This window comes from Myotis yumanensis, unplaced genomic scaffold, assembly GCF_028538775.1.
Source record: "Myotis yumanensis isolate MYYU_CA2020_CCGP unplaced genomic scaffold, mMyoYum1.0.hap1 SCAF_3, whole genome shotgun sequence".
Lineage (NCBI taxonomy): Eukaryota > Metazoa > Chordata > Mammalia > Chiroptera > Vespertilionidae > Myotis > Myotis yumanensis.
In genome coordinates this window covers 209,069,781-209,086,060 of record NW_027223754.1, presented here as the reverse complement: position 1 = coordinate 209,086,060, position 16,280 = coordinate 209,069,781, and the positions used below count along the sequence as shown (strand labels likewise).

Sequence of the window (16,280 nt, the reverse complement as noted above, 5' to 3'; positions counted from 1 at the left end):
GGAGGACACACTGTCTGGTGATGCATTCCAGGATTCTGGATCAAGCAGGCCCTGAAGTCAGGGACCCCGCGGCTTTCGGTTTGGCGGATTCCCGTCCCTTATAACTGAGAGAGCCCGGCCTGATTCGTGAGCGACTGGTGGCTGGTGCGTCAACCTGTGGCCTGAGAATGTCTGATGACTAACCCCCCTCCCTCATGGCATCTAGCATCCTGTTTCCATAGAAACGGACCTGAGCAGTGATCACCACTCTCTCTCCCACTCAACTCCATATGCAAATGAGACATCATCTACACCAAGGTTCCCACTGGAACCTTCCCAGGGCCACACCCACCCAATGGTCAGTTCAGCTCAAGATAATGGCCCCAGACACCAGACACTCTCCCCCCAGCTCTGCCATGCCTGGACACACAGATATGAAACAAGCATGTCACGGAGCCTCCTTCTCCAGGCTGGCCATGGGGAGGACTCCAGGAGGAGGCCTCAGGCTCGGCCCTGCCCTTGGAGCACCCGGTCCTTGGAGCAGACAAACGTGCAGAACCCAGGATACATAAGTGTGTAAAGTCAGCGCCATGACCTGAAGGCGGCCTGGGCCTGCTGGCACACGGGGCGTTCCCTGACCCACGGATAATGCCCAGAAGGGAGGCTGGCTGCAGCGGCTTCGGGAAACAGCCCCGGTGATGACCCTCTGATGCCGTAACCACAGCCAGGTCTGCTGGCAGACACAGCCTCTGTGGAGCTTGCACCGGTCGGTATTTGACTTTAGATTTTTCAACAGATCACACACCCTGCTTCGTCGGAGCACTGAAGGTCCGGACCAGAGCCTGTAGACATGGTAGGGCCACAGCGTTGGTCTAAAGCAGACAAAGAAATGAAGGCCCTGGGAGAGGAATGTAGCATACTCTGAGAGTTGCCCACCTAATATGCATTCTCTTCTTCTAATCTTGCTTGGCCCCAGAGAACAATTCTTGGTTGATTTAGCCAAATTCATTGGTGTTTTCTATTTCCCTAGCTTCCCTTGCAGCTAAGGATGGCCACAAGATCCAGTTCTGGCCACGTGTGCTGGGATGGGGGAAAGATCCAGGAAAGAAAACGTTGTCTTCCTGATCCAACTGGACAGGTGCGGCTGGCAGATCCCTGTCTCTCTGCCTTCGATGCAGACATGATGCCCACAGCTTCAGCAGCCGCCTTGTGACCATAAAGAAAGACCTAAAAAATCACAAGAACATCCCAGAGCCATCACCAGTAACCACTTACCTCAAAACTTCATGTGATATCAGAGAAAACACTCCAGAATGTGCTCGAGCCACTGTTGGCTGGACGTTAGGGTTACTTGCAGCCAAACGCATCCCTGACACCTACACACCCTGCGAGTTACACGGAGCCAGGACTCGATTCCAGCCCATGGAGCCAAGCTCCCTGCATCCAACTCCTGCTGTGCCCCTTAGCAGCCCGTGACCTTGAGCAAGTCACTCCCTGAGCCTCCGTGAAATGGAACTTACCAGAGTCCCTCCCACACAGAGGAAGTTGAAAGACTAGACCAGATAATGCACAGCATCAGTCCACAGTAAGTGCTCGGCAATCAGCAGATGCTCTTATTTTCATCACACCCCTGAGTGATGCCTAAGAGGATTCAATTCCCTTTGCTTTTGAAAGTCCCACTGATGGGGCACTTTGGACAAAAGGAAGTCTCAGCAAGCAACCGCAGAGGGGTCGTGCCCGCCTGATCTCTTTTGAAAGCTCTAGCCCAGGGCCAGGGAATCATTCCTATTGACGTTTTCTTTCCCTCGGGCCTGGAAGAGGCAGGGTGGGAAACTGCGCGCTCGGAGAAGAGGGTTCCAGAGTGCGATAAAACCCAACCCGGCCTCTCCTTCCCACCCCCCCGGCCAGGTGCTGAGTGACTGACATCACTGCTATTTGTGCTGAGATTATTAATAATAGAAAGTCTCTGAGGAGTCCCGCCGTTCTGTTCACAAAGTACATCTACTTGTCATGAAAATTAATTTAGATCCCGGATGCAGATCAGGAAAGGAGCCCTCCGCGCGCCTCTTCTCCTCCCTGGCGCCCCCAGAACTGGCGCTCCTGCTCTCCACCCTCGGCGCTCCCAGGGAGAGGCCCTGGACGGCCAGATGAGCGGGAGCACCTGCGCAGGCCACCTGGGCGTGTGGCTGCCATGCAGGTTCCCAGGCCCTGCCGCGTCCGCTGGGTCTGGATCCCTGGGTTGAGGCCCAGGAATCTGTATTTTAACACGTGCCCCAGTAGGTCTGTTGTTCCTTGAATTTTAAGGAGCACTGAGTCGGGGTGCAAGGCTGTGCACGTGTTTGAGGATTGGGGGTGGGGGCCGCCCTTTCCCAGGCTGCTCGCACGTGTCCCTCAGCTGCTCCATTCCGTGCTTTCACTGTCGCAGTCGGAAGCTGTAAAAGGCTCTCAAAGACAGGGCGGCTCCTGTCCCCTCACTCCTCTAAGGCGGGGCCGTGCCAGCCGTGCCCTGGGCAAGGCTCCGCCTCAGCCTCATGCGGGAGCGGTCCCTGCAGCCGGCCCTCCAGTCCTGGCTCACCCTAGAGCAGTGATGGCGAACCTTTTGAGCTCAGCGTGTCAGCATTTTGAAAAACCCTAACTTAACTCTGGTGCCGTGTCACATATAGAAATTTTTTGATGTTTGCAACCATAGTAAAACAAAGACTTATATTTTTGATATTTATTTTATATATTTAAATGCCATTTAACAAAGAAAAATCAACCAAAAAAATGAGTTCGAGTGTCACCTCTGAGGTTCAGAGGTTCGCCATCACTGCCCTAGAGACGCGGCAGTGGAATTCTTGGGGAAGCTTTTACTATGAAGGTGCCCAGGCCCCTCCCCACAGCTGGCAGTGGCCATTTCCTGGTCTCGGTCAGGGGAGGTAGTAGAATTGGCAGCAGGATGCAGCAAAGGAGACATGCAGGTAAAGAATATCTCAAGTTCAATAAGAATGTCACTGACTATTTCATGGCCTCCTAACGGACAGAGACAGGAAAGCGTGGCTTAAAGAAGACAGCGAGATGGGCTCCGCGGTTAACTATTGTTCCGTGATTTCCAGGGCTTTGTCGTGCGCCGGCAGAGGGGCCCTGGGGTTGCTGTCCTGGGCTGACCACGCGCAGGAAGTGCAGGTAATGAGTCAGGTCTCCTAGTGATCATTGTAAGATGAATGTAATAGCAATAAATGCTAAGTCTGATATTTGGCTTTTTAAAAACATCAACTGTATTTAGTTGGTTCCGGGGTGGGAGAGACCTGGCTTGGAGACTGACCGCCACCTGGGCCACTCAGCAGGTCCCCACAATCCGACCTGACACTGGGGCAAAGGCAGCCCATTCTCGCATCATCCCTGGGAGGCCGGGGTCCTGCTCCCCGCCAGGCACCGAGGCTGCGTGGTCACCTAAAGCGAGTCCGGCAGCTGAGGCCTCCTCCCCTGTCCTGTGACAAACGGGGGGACATGCTGGGACATTTCACGTGGAGAACAGGAGACTCAAGGAGGAAGGGAGCTGCCTTCCAAATTCTGAAGGACAGTCGTGGGTCTGCAGGGACGCCCCTGCCCGCAGGCTCCAGGCTCCCCTGTGGGATCAGGTCCCTGTCCCCCTCTCTGGCTTCATTCCTCAGCACCCACCTACCCCTGGGGACCCTGGGCTCCAACCCTGGGCCTCTGCTCTCCCTCCTCTTCCTCAAGAAGTCCCTCTGGCCCTCTGCATGTGGTCCCCTCCACCTGCGAGGCCCTGGCCCCGTCCTCTGCTTGCTCACCCCCAGGCCTCTCTACCCCATGAGGGGAGGATGTGCTGACACCCCGGCCTAAATCAGGCCCCTTCTCCACGCCCTCACGAGTCTCTCTACTCCTTTGCGACAGCATTGATCCCACTTTAGAACTTTAGAATTTTATTACCTGTTTTACATCCGATTTCTTTTTTAAAAAGATTTTTTATTGATTTTTAGAGGAAGGAAGGGAGAAGGAGCGAGAGAGAAATATCGATGTGATAGCGAGACATCGATCAGCTGCCTCATGTATGCCCCCTACTGGGGGATCGAGCCAGCAACCCCGATATGTGCCCTGACCTGGAAGGAATCAGGCAACCTTTCAGTGCAGGGAGGATGCCCGCCAACCGAGCCGCCCCGGCCAGGCTCCATGCATTTTCTAAAACGTGAGCTCCATGAGGTCTCAGCGGCCTCAGCACGAGGCCTGGGTCAGTAAATGCGGGTTCTGCCTTGAATCCGCGAATGAATGGCTCCATCGGGTGGGGGCTACAGGAAGACAGCGTTGAGCTCAGTGAAAACCCACTTTCCAACACTCCCGCTGCCCCAGTGTGGAAGCGGCGCGGTGAGGCAGGTCCCGCAGCGGCAGCAGGGAAGCAGGGCCACCCGGACGGACGTGGAGATGGAGCCCCTGACCTCTAAGGGACCTTCTCGTGCGGAGGTTCCGTCTCCTCCGCAGCCTGAAGGAGGAGCCAGTAATTTGGGGATGGGGAGGAGCAGGAAGGAAGAAAACAACCTCAGAATGTCAGGCCTGTCACTCGGGGAAACAACATTTATAGCACGAGCCTGGCTGGGACCACGGGGGATGGGCGGGCAGCTGTGGGGACAGGCCTGAGTGGGAGCAGAAGGCGGGGGGCTGGACTCTGGAGCCCGGGGCTGCTGGCTCCTCGTCCCCCCCTTCACCCACACACAAAGGACGGCGAGGACCTTGAGGACAGGGCAAGGTCGGAGTCCTCTGAATCCCCAGCATCCCACACGCAGGTCTTCTTCCTGCCCCCAGCCGGGACCACCCACATCATCTGGGGGGCCTGGTGTTAAATAAAAATGCAGGCCCCCCCTTTGCTCAAAATACACAAAGAATCTTTAAATGATAGCAGCATCGCATCAAACCAAGCGCAGGACCCTCTGCAACCCACATGCACCCGGCTCTCCCGCACCCCCGGGAGGAGGCTGGGCTGTGGACCCGCCCGAGGACCAAGAACAGAGATCCAAGAGGGACCCCACCACAGTGCTGAAGCCAGGCTGGGTCTTCGTTTATAAATGTGAGCAGACACGGGCTCACTAAGCAATAGAGAAGCCAGAAAGGCGGGAGTGGGGGCGGGGGTGGCAGGAGTGGGGGGCAGTGCGTGGAGCCAGCAGGACAGATGACTTCCTTGAAACAGGAATTAAGAAAAATTCTCCTAAACCTGGGAAATCGGGCAAAGGGAGGGCGGTATTTCTTGCACGCAACGTCATTTCGGAGCCTTAACAGACTCCTCTGAGGATTCCGTTAGGGGAACATACGTTTCATTCCCCATTTACTGGTAGTTAAAGGTCTGGCTGCTGTGGATTTACATATTAACGTGTGGATGTTTAGTAGTGATTTCTTCCCAACAGGAGAGATGACTCCAAAGGCTACGGTTTTGCGCCCGGAGTTGGTTACCAACCAGCTCTGATTGTGAGCTAGCGCGCTCAGCCCGCCTCCTTTCTCCAGCGCCCGCCCGTCTGTCTTCCTAACTGCTGATCCCGTCCTGCTGGCTCCCCGCTCGTGAGCTGGATAGACCCCGGATGCCTCCTCCTCCTGAGACTGGAGTGAGGGTCATTGCTTAAAACTATTTGGAGCCCTGACCGGTTTGGCTCAGTGGATAGAGCGTCGGCCTGCGGACTGAGGGGTCCCAGGTTCGATTCCGGTCAAGGGCATGTACCTTGGTTGCAGGCATATCCCCAGTAGGGGGTGTGCAGGAGGCAGCTGATCGATGTTTCTCTCTCATCGATGTTTCTAACTCTCTATCCCTCTCCCTTCCTCTCTGTAAAAAATCAATAAAATATATTTTTTTAAAAAAACTATTTGGAAACTACGCCCTGCCTTCAGGATCAGGAGAGGATTTCCAAGGAGATTCGAGGGAAACTGCATCCATAAAACAAGAACAGGCCCAAGCTGCCCTGAATAATAATAAGCGCAGAGCGGGAAGCGGTCTTGGGAATTAACGAGACACAGAGGAGATGAACCATGGGCGGGGGGAGAACATGGTCAGTGATTGAGAAGACGGAGGCCAGGAATTCCCTCCTCGCACAGAAGAAATCTGCGAGGGAAGGGGGCCGATGTGGCGAACAGACGGAGGGAAGGACCCATCGCGTGGGAATTTCAGGAGGGACGGGAAGAGAAAGGACGATGATCGAAGAGGAAATCGAAGAGTTTCCCTCCCCTGGAGTTCTGGGAGGTCCCACGGGAGCCTCCTACATCACGGCCCGGCCCAGTGAGAGGTCTGAACCGAAGGTGAGGAGAAGCCCTGTGGGCCTCCAGCGGGGAAGAAGCGGCCGCTGCCCAGAAAGAAGAGGCAGGCCCGTCCGGGCGGCCCTCGCCCCTTGGAGAGTAAATGGCGCTGCGTGCCGGGTTCTGAGGGACAGAAGTGTGAGAGCAACACAGACAAAAACTGTCCTCACTCACCAAGGTCAACGGAAACACGTGTGCAGAGGCCAGGCTGAAAAATGACACGACTCAAATACCTGTTCTTTAAATTAGACAGAAAACTACACTCACACACACGCGCGCGCACACACACATACGCACACACACGCACGCACGCACACACACACAACGACTTGAGACCCTGGGCCACACCAGAATGGGGATGAGACGAGGAACGTGGCAAAGGGAGGTGTGGCTCCCAGGAAACCCGTGAACCCAGCGTGAGTCCCCGCGAGGCCTACACCACACTGACCACGTGGCGGTGAAACTGAACACGGTCTTAGAAAGGTGCCTCGAAGGGTGGGACATTTCCTTGAACACGAGTGGACACGTCCTCTCACTTCAGAACTGATCTGTGGAAGTCCACACAGACTGAGTGGTACCGACTCCCTCGCAGCCACGTGCCTGTCCGCCCTCCCTGCCCCTTCTCGCTGGCATCACACACACGCATGTGCGCACACACACGCTCTCACATGCGATGACACACACGCAGGCCTCCAGCCTTTTCCCCTCCCCCTTGTCATTCTGCCCCATAGCCCCCTTGCTGGGCATGGCTGACGCCTGCCTGTCCTTCGGCTCCCGCGCCACTTCCCTGGGAAAGTCCTCGAGCCTCGAGCCTCGAGCTCCGAGCCCTGAGCCCCGAGCCCCGAGCCTGGCTCAGAGATGCGCTCAGAAAACCACAGCACCTGCCGGGCTGGTGGCTCTGTGGATTGAGCATCATCCCATAGACCAAGAGGTCCCGGGTTTGATCCTGATCAGGGCATATGCTCAGGCTGTGGGCTCAATCCCCAGTAGGGGGAGTGCAGGAGGCAGTCAATCCATGTGTCTCTCTCATTGATGTTTCTCTCTCTCTCCCTCTCCCTAACTCCCTATGTAAAAATCAATAAAAACTTTTTTTTTAAAAGAAAGCCACAGCGCTTTGCCCAGAACCTCATCTGTGTGCGTGACACGTTCCCATGTAGCATTGGCTGCCTCTCCCCAGAAGGGAGCTGGGAAGGTGGAGGCCTGTGTCCGGGTGTGCTGTCCTCCATGCCCCTGTCCTCCACAGTCCCCCAGCGCAGACACGGGGAGCTCGCCCTCCCCTGGGGGTCGGAGGGATGAGCCTGGCTGGGCCCAGGAAAGCAGGAGCCAGGCCCAGGGCGGAATCAGACACAGGCGCTGCGAGGGGCCACGCTGGGACCTGGGCTCTGACTGCAGCTTCTGTCTTGGTAGAAACAGTCACAGTTTGGAGTCAGACAGTGCGTGACTCTGTGCTTCTCTCTGACTTGCTGAGTGATCGAAGGGTAATCATACTGCAGCAGCTAACATTTCCTGGGTGCTCATTCTGACGTAGCTACTCTTATCATCCCCATTTTACAGATGAGGAAACTGAGGTTCAAAGAGGGTACCTGGCTTCCTCAAGGTCAGGCAGCTCGTGTGAAACAGACCCCTTATCCACTGACAGTGCAGGCGGACACGCGACTTCCCGGCGAGGGAGGAAGGGGTGTCTGTCGGCCCCAACATGACCATGCAGCTTCGCCATTGTCACCAGGATGCCCCACGGGTTATTGGAAATCCATCTGGCAAGCACCAGAGGCACCACCTACCCAGCCATGACGATGAAGAAGTCCAGGCGGTTCCACGTGTCCCCAAGGTAGCACTTCTTGCCAAAAATGCCCAGGGCCACCATCTTGAGCACCATCTCCATGGCAAAGAAGATGAAGATGAAGTCGTCAAAGACCTGCAGGGCGGGGGGGAGGCGAGAAGCGAGGGACAGAGTGAGGTTCCGCGGCAGGACCCAGAGGCTGCAGCCACAGTGTGAGTTGGGGACACAGTCATGGACACAGGGGGCAGAAGGAGAACATCAGAAATCCTGTTCCAATGCACTCATTTCACAAGTGAGGAGACTGAGCCCAGAGGGAGGAATGAACTTGCCCAGGGTAATGCGGCCCATTCTATTTGTTCCCTAAAACCAGGTATAATGACAAGGGACCCAGGCGGGTCTAGAACAAAGAGGCTCTTCTGAACAATTGCCAAGCTCTGGGCTACATACCTGACTTCCATTCTCTCTTCTAAGTCTCACAATGACCCCATGGAGAGTCCCATTTGACAGATGAGAAAACTAAGGCTCAGAGAGGTTAAGCAACTTGCCTCAGGTCACACAGCAGGTGAGTGGCAGAACCAGAACTGACTCTCAGGTCTCTCTGACTCCAGAGCCCACAGGGAAGGAGCTCTCTCAGAACAGGCCTGACCCCGGCACCAGGCGCAGGTCTCAGCGCTGCCTTCCTCTGCCCAGAAAGAGGCCCCAGATGATCCCTGGTCATGAGCTCAGGTGAGAATACATTTCCTGGGGACAGGGTCTGGGCGGGCCTCCTCCTTCCAGGACAGACAAGGGCTGCAGTCAATTCAGCTCAACAAACGAGCACGGAGCACCTACTGTGTGCGAGACAGAGGCCGGAGTCGCGGACACAGAGACGAGTCCTCAGTTAACTCCGCTCGGCTGAGGGGCTGTTACCCACCTGGACCCCCGACCCCCCCGGAGATGCTGATTCTGCAGGTGTGGGATGGGCCAGGGCTCAGGGTCTTTAACAAGGACCCCAGGGGGCTCTGAAGCCCTGGGAACCACTGAGCCCTGTGGCAGCACAGGAGGCAGAGGGCAGTCCCGCCCGGGGGGATTCCCTCCCCAGGGAGCCCCCTGAGTGCTTCCATGTGTAACATGGGTAGAACCGCAGCCCTGCACCATGGCGCTCACGCACCACACGGGCCACGGAGGTACCGCGGGTGAGCCCCACCTGGGCCCGAGGAGACGAGAGCAGGAGGGCACAGGAGGACACAGGGCCCGCGCGTGCAGGGCACCGAGGACCAGCTGCGGAGCTGCCCTTCCTCCCAGAGCCTGGGGGGTCACGGGCGGGCGTCCCGCAGAGGAGTGGTGGGGTCACTGCACACTGGGGAGACCAGGAGGAGGAGGTGGGGGCCTGGACTTGGGGCAAAGGCCCGGAGATGAAGATGGCGAAGGAGAATGGGTGTAACCGGCCGGGCGTGAGGAAGAGGCGGCCAGTTTAGCAAGGACCGGTAGGGGTGTGTGGTTTGGCTGTGCCTGGTGCTGGGGGGTTGGGGGAAGGGGGAGAGGCGAGAGCAGGACATTGTGGGTAAGTGGGTGTGGCATTGTGTGCAGGTGGGTGCAGGGTGGGGGTGAGGTGGGTAGGTGGGTGCAGGGTGGGGAGGGGTGGGGCATCATGGGTGGGTGGGTGCAGGGTGGGGAGGGGTGGGGCATCATGGGTGGGTGGGTGCAGGGTGGGGAGGGGTGGGGCATCATGGGCAGGTGGGTGCAGGGTGGGGAGGGGTGGGGCATCATGGGCAGGTGGGTGCAGGGTGGGGAGGGGTGGGGCATCATGGGCAGGTGGGTGCAGAGTGGGGAGGGGTGGGGCATCATGGGCAGGTGGGTGCAGAGTGGGGAGAGGTGGGGCATCATGGGCAGGTGGGTGCAGGGGGAGGGGCAGGGCGGGGCAGGACGCCTCACCTGCAGGATCTTGCAGCGCTCGGACAGGCAGTCCATGTCGTCGCACGGCTGGTACATGCCGAGCGTCACGCAGTTCAGCAGGATGACCAGCATGCTGACACATTCGAACCATGTGCACAGAGTCAAGGACAAGTCAGTGGGGACGTGGCCATGGGGCCAAGTGCTCCCTGGAACGTAATGCCCCCCCTACACTCACAGGCATCCCCCCACTCCTGTTCTTCCCCTCTCCCGCTCCTTCCCTGCCCAAGTTCTCAAAAGACCTTGGAGCACCCTCCCCCCTCACAACAGACATGGCCACACGTGCCAAACCCACCAGAGAACCCAAGCCCCACTGAGCCACCCCTGCCCAGACCCCCCCCCCCACCCCCTCGCCCCAGCCTCAGAGTTCCCTTCGGGCCCAGGAAGGAGGAGGCCCCAAGGCCTGGCTGGCAGCCATCTCTGAACTATCCGGGCATCTCCTCCTCTGACCACCTCCCTCTGACTGTCACTGACTCCCTCCCCCGCCCCCGCCCGCTGGCCACCTCTCCCCTCCCCTGACCCATGCCCCCTCCACCTCTGCCAAGGCCTGATCTGGAGCCTGCAGAGGCCGGTCCAGTGGGGCTGAGACTGGCTGGACACCCCAGTCCCTCTCTCCTCGCCTGCGGTCAGATTAGAGCTCATCTCCAGGCTCCCAGATAACCATACCCAGGGCGCCCCGGCCCCTGCGCCCAGCGAGGTGGGGCCCAGCCCAGGTGGGAAGACTCCTGTGGCCAAGGGAGTAGAGAGCATCCTTCACCCAGCCCTGGGCGGGGCCTACATCCCAGGGGACAGGGCTTGGCGTTCACGGCTGACAGTGACGGGCACCTGGTAAATGTCTGTTGCATAAATAAGTAAATCTCTCTGGGCCCTGCCCACGCGGACACCCTGTGTCTCCGGATGGAAACCCTCACGCCTCAATTTCCCAGCCTTGCTCCAAGCTCGGAGGCAGCCACACCAGCCTGACCCTCAGCCGGAGCCCACCCAAGGGGCGCTGAGCACCTCTTGCCTGATGGGAAACTGACTTGGTTTCCTTGGTAACAGCCTCCCTCCCATCCCGGGGGCCCTGGCTCACCTTGGGATGCTGCCTTCCCTCCTCCTCCCGCTCAGACCCTCCTTGCCCCAGCCCTGCTCCTTCCTGCCCGCCCCATCCCGCTGCCATTCTCCCGCCACAGCCTGTAATTAATTTCAGTCGCTGCCAGGGCCCCTTCTAGCCTGAGCAGCGCTCCAGCACAGCTTCATCATTAATTAACTTTTTTAAAGTTCAAACGTTCTAATTACCCATCCCCCAAGCTTTCCCCCCTGCCTGTCGCGCTCTCTCGCCTTCAGCCTCCTCCTCGGCTCCCTCTGCCCTTCCTGCCAGTTTCAAGTTCAACATGCACTTAACAGGGGTCTCCCAGGAGCCTGGTACCCCCACTTCTTCCTCAGGACCCTGAGCCCATTGTACAGATGAGAAAAACTGAGACTCAGAGAACCGAGGGGCCTCTCCTGCATCACACAGCTGGGAAGGATGAGGGCTGCGGTTCACACGGGCCTGCTGGACTCCAAGGCCAGCGCTCTCCTCCGGGACTCATGGCCTGTCCCTGCCTGTGACCTCCCTCTGTCCCCTGAGTCTTCGGCCCCTCCATCCTCAGCGGCTCTCGCCTCCCCTCTGCCCTCTGACCTGTCCCCCACAGTAACCAGGCACTGTGCGCCCCACACTGTCAGCGCTTCGCAAGCGTTAGCTCCTTTCATCCCTGCAGCCCTATTTTACAAATGAGGAAATGGAGACAGAAAGGGGAATGCGATTTGCCCAAGGTCACCAGCTGGGAAAGGCAGAGCTGGAACGTCAAACCAGAGCCTGCTTTTCTTGTCCGCGCGCTATGTTGCCCGATTCATCTGCCTGAACGGCTCTGGGTGCCTCTCCCCGTTCAGAAGCCTGCCATGGTTCCCAGCACCCTCCTCAGCTGGACACCCAAGGCCCCTAGACTGGTCTTAGCGAACTCCTGCGACCTCACCTCCCTCTGGCCTTGGCATGCACTGAACTGTATATACATATATACATATGACTGGCTGCCTCCTGCACACCCCACACTGGGGACTGAGCCCGCAACCCGGCATGTGCCCTGACCGGGAATCAAACCGTGACCTCCTGGTTCATAGATCGACACTCAACCACTGAGCCACGCCGGCCGGGCTGCACTGAACTCCTTGCTGTCCCCAAGCATACCCTGCATGCACGTTCCCTTCCCTCTACCGCATCCCCCAGGCAAACTCCTACTCATCCTTCACAGCCCAGCTCACGTGTCACCTCTTCTTAAATCGTCCCTTGAAGCACCTCTCACCACTCACAGGGCCTCAGTCCAGCCTCCTCTCTGGCAGTGCTCCCTGCTCACCTGGTCTAGCTGGTATCATGGTCATGAACTTGGCAGTAACCCCTAGGGACATGGCCCCAGCTGTCACCACACCCGCTGGGGGCAGGGGAGGAAAGAGGCCTGGACAGCTGGAGTGACTTGCCCAAGGCCACACAGTCCACGAGCAGCCCACGCGGTCTGACTCAGTGGTGCCCGCAGCTGCCTCTGCCGCTCGTCCAGCTCGCCCTCGGCACCGAGCCCCTCCAGGGGCCAGATGGATCGGCTTTCACCTCTAGATTGCTCAGCGGCAGACACGTAGGGACGGGCAGTCTCAGCCCAGCCCTGAGGCGCTCGGGGAAATCCCAGATGGCAGAGCCTGGGCCCTTTCCAAGAGCCCGTGAGGCTCAGAAGTCAGGCCAGAGCTGGCATCGCTGCCCGAGGTTCCTGACATGCTCCCCACGGGCCCAGGGATCAAAGGCAGCAGCCCTTGAAGCTGAACCAGATCACAGGCCGTGGGGCAGGAGCCTGGCAGGGAGGCGAGGTCCAAGCCGAGGGGCTCCAGGGCCTGGCCCGGCGCCTGGCGCTTCCGCCATGAGTCACCGGGGAGCTCGGAGAGGCCGCTGGGCAGGCTCTGGTGCCCTGGGACACTTGAGGGAGGACAGAGGCCCCAGGAGGGCGGTACAGGGTTTCTGGGTGATCGGGAGGCAGGGCCTTGAGTGCCAGCTCCTCACTGCCTCACACAGTAAGGCTAGGAGCCCCCCGCCTGGCATCTGAGGCTGTGCAGGTGACACCCAGCCACCTGGCCTACTCATCGCTCCGACCTCACTTCTGCCTGGGTGACCTTGTCACAGGACAACCCCACCGAGTCCTCAGAGCCTCTGGTCCGGTCGCCCGTTGCGCATGGGAAACGGAGGGCAGAGCCAGCAAGGAGACACAGCGAGCCGAAGCAAAGGGACCTTCATTCAGACTCCCCACCCCGGGAGTCCCTGAGCCAGGCTGGATTCCGAACCCACTGACACCCCAGGTTCCCCAGCGCCCAGGCTCCGTACGTGTGCCGTCTGCTCAGCGTGGCCTCATTGGGGCGTGTGAAGCCATCAGACCCCTGACGGGCAGAGTACTATGAGGAACACAGATGGGGAAACATCAATGGTGACCCAACAGACAGTTCCCTTGGCAGGAAAGCCTTCCCAACAGCCACCTGGCTGGGGAGAAAAACAGCCAAAGCATCCCTGGGGCTGCTCTGAACCCCACCCCACTCCCACCCACACTTCCAGCCAGCCCCCACCTGTGGCCAAGGCCCTAACCCCCCTAATCCCATTCCCCCGCCCGCTCCCATTTCCCCCGCCCCCCTCACTCTGCCCAGGTTCTCAGGTCCTCAGAACTGGGGCCAAGGAGCCAGGCCGTGAATCAATGAGCAGGTATTGAGTGTCCGCTGTGTGCCAGGCACTGGATTAACAACAGCAAAAATGGCAACAACGGCAAACATTTCTCAAGTGCTCTTGAGCGTTTGTATGTCGAGGAGCTTTCTAATCAAACTGCATGTATCATCTCATTTAAACCTCACAGCAAACACATGAGGCAGGGAGCCCAGAGGCCCCAGACGGCCACCTGGGCTGGCAGCAGAAATAGCCCCTCTCTTTGCCTATAACAGGGCCCGGGGTCTCTGGTTCTTCGGCCTTTGGGGAAAATAACAAAACAAAACTCACCAGCAGAGGACCCAGAACCCCGGGCTGGCGTTGTCTGCCGATTACGTAACGTGGCCTCAAATAGAATAAGAGACGCTAAACCAGCCCCTGAGATGGACATCTGCCTCACAGCGCGCCGACTCTTCACGCACAGCCTTTCGAAATTCGATTCATTCAGGCCTGGCAATGAGGAGAGTCGCCCAGAACTTAAGCAACGTTCCCTAAAACTGGCAGGTACTACCGTTACCCCCATTTTACAGATAAGGAAACTGAGGCACTGAGAGCTGGTTCCAGGGCTCCCATCACACATAGCCACCCGGGTTCACACAGCTGGTATGTGGCGGGGCCAGGATTTGAACCTGCCTCGTGCTGACTCCAAATCCCACCTTCTCAGCCACCTGCTCTGCGGACCCCGGGCACGGGGCCTGGAACGCGAGGCCCTGGACCGGCATGCGTGTGGTGGACGACTCATTCGCTTTGCCTTTCTCGCCCACACTGACGCCGCCCGAGTAGGCCTGGGTCAGCGGTGAGCCAGCAGCAGCCCATCTGCCGGTGCCTAGTGGGGTCAAGAACGGGATGTTCCACCCCTGCATGGCCGGGAAGGAGGACCTGTCTGCAGGAGATGGAGGGAGGGGGGCTGGTCTCAGGGCCCCAGTAAGAAGCTGAGCTGGATCAGAGCCCTAACTCCAACCCATGTCCCCGCTGCGGAGTCTTGGGAAGGCTGGGATGTGACTTAGGGAGACAGAGTCACCAGAAAGGCACCATGCCAGGGGTCCCCTCAAAACTCCCACTTCCCAGAGAGAAGAGTGAGACCAAATGGAGGGCCAGTGCCTGACACCCCAGCAGGCCCCTCAGGCCAGCCTCCTCTCCAGGAACCGGAGCCAGAGACCTACACGGTCACCATGGCAACCACCACCCTCCATCCTGTGGGCCCAGCTGACAGTCACGGTTTCTGTCATTGGGGGTGCTCTGGAAGGAGGGGTGGGGGTGAGAGTGCTGGGTTTGGCTGGGGCGGCCATGTTTGTTTTTATTGCTGTCAAATCTGAAATCTAATCCATTTCCCAGGGTGGGCCTCCGTTGTCTAAAGGAATCAAGTAGAGAAAGGGGGCTGGGGCTGCATCCTTCTGGACCGGAGGCAGGGGAGCCAGGCCAGCCTGTGCAGGGGAGTCCCTCCCCGCTGGTCCCCAGAAGCTCCGAGGGTGGGAGCTCAGTCCGTGGGCCTTCACTGGCTGGGCTTGAGGCTGGACTCCGGGTCTTGGTCCAGCTCCATGCTCCTCGGGCCAGGTCTGCACGCTCTGTGTCCGTGTTCTGAGACGAACCAGGCTTATTCCTGCCCGGAGGTGTTCCGAGCGTGTCCCTGTCCCAGGGCTCCATGTGTGTGAGGCCATAGAGCCTCGCTGTGGTAACAGTGGCTACCATGTTGAATGTGCTCCAGGCCCTGGGCTTTAAAGAGGATATCCACTCACTCATTCATTCATTCATTCAACTTATCCTTATGAGCAATGACCACTGGACAGCTGCTTGACAGCTTCTATTAAGTCAAAACAGAGGCCCTCGCTAGGGCCAGCGGTGCCACTCCCGGATCCACACTCCAGCGAAATGCCGACATAAGTCCGCCTGAAGGCACACGTGATTCATAACAGCCCCGATCAGGGAACAACTGAAGGACCCCCCAACAGGAGAGTGAGTTGGGACCAGATTCTAACTAGGGACGATTTTGAGCCCAAGGGACATGTGGCTGTGCCTGGAGACATTTTGACTGTCACACCCGGGGAGGTGGAGCTCGGGCATGTAACGAGTAGACAACAGGGATGATGCTAAACACCCTGCAATGCCCAGAACAGCCCCCACAAAGAATTCTCCAGCCCCAAACGTCAACAGGACCAAGGCTGAGAAACCGTGGGGCCCACCCACTGAGTGGAATACTACACAGCCATGAAAAAGAACAAGCTACCAGCACATGCAACAGCACGGATAGCGTCGAAGAGCAAACAGTGTATGAACCCAAGGATATAAAGTGAAAAACCAGGCAGAGTTACCCTGCATGAAGGAGGTCTTTGCAGCAGTGATTTTTAGGGAGCAGCCATAAGGGGTCGGGGGGCGGGGGGAGCTTCCCGGGCTAGAGACATTCTTCTTGGTCTGAGTGGAGTCACAGGAGTGTGTCTATGTGGAAAGATGCCTTGAGCTGGACATTAAGATTTGAGAGCTCTACCGCATGCAGGTTTGACCTCAATAAAAAGTGCAACAAAAAATAATGAAGCGCAGCTGCCATAAGGAACAATAAAAATGCAACAATTAAAGACA

At 58.2% G+C, this 16,280-nt stretch overlaps 1 protein-coding gene across 1 annotated transcript in view; it reads right to left on the bottom strand.

Annotated features, from left to right (window-relative positions):
• Positions 1-16,280, bottom strand: part of CACNA1I (calcium voltage-gated channel subunit alpha1 I) — an 84,461-nt gene that overhangs the window by 57,707 nt on the left and 10,474 nt on the right. Inside the window, exons 2-3 of the mRNA XM_070411167.1 lie at positions 9,944-10,055; positions 8,031-8,164 (exon numbers count right to left, since the gene is read on the bottom strand). Of these exons, the coding sequence (XP_070267268.1) occupies positions 8,031-8,164; positions 9,944-10,055 (246 nt within the window). The remainder of the gene's footprint in view (positions 1-8,030; positions 8,165-9,943; positions 10,056-16,280) is intronic.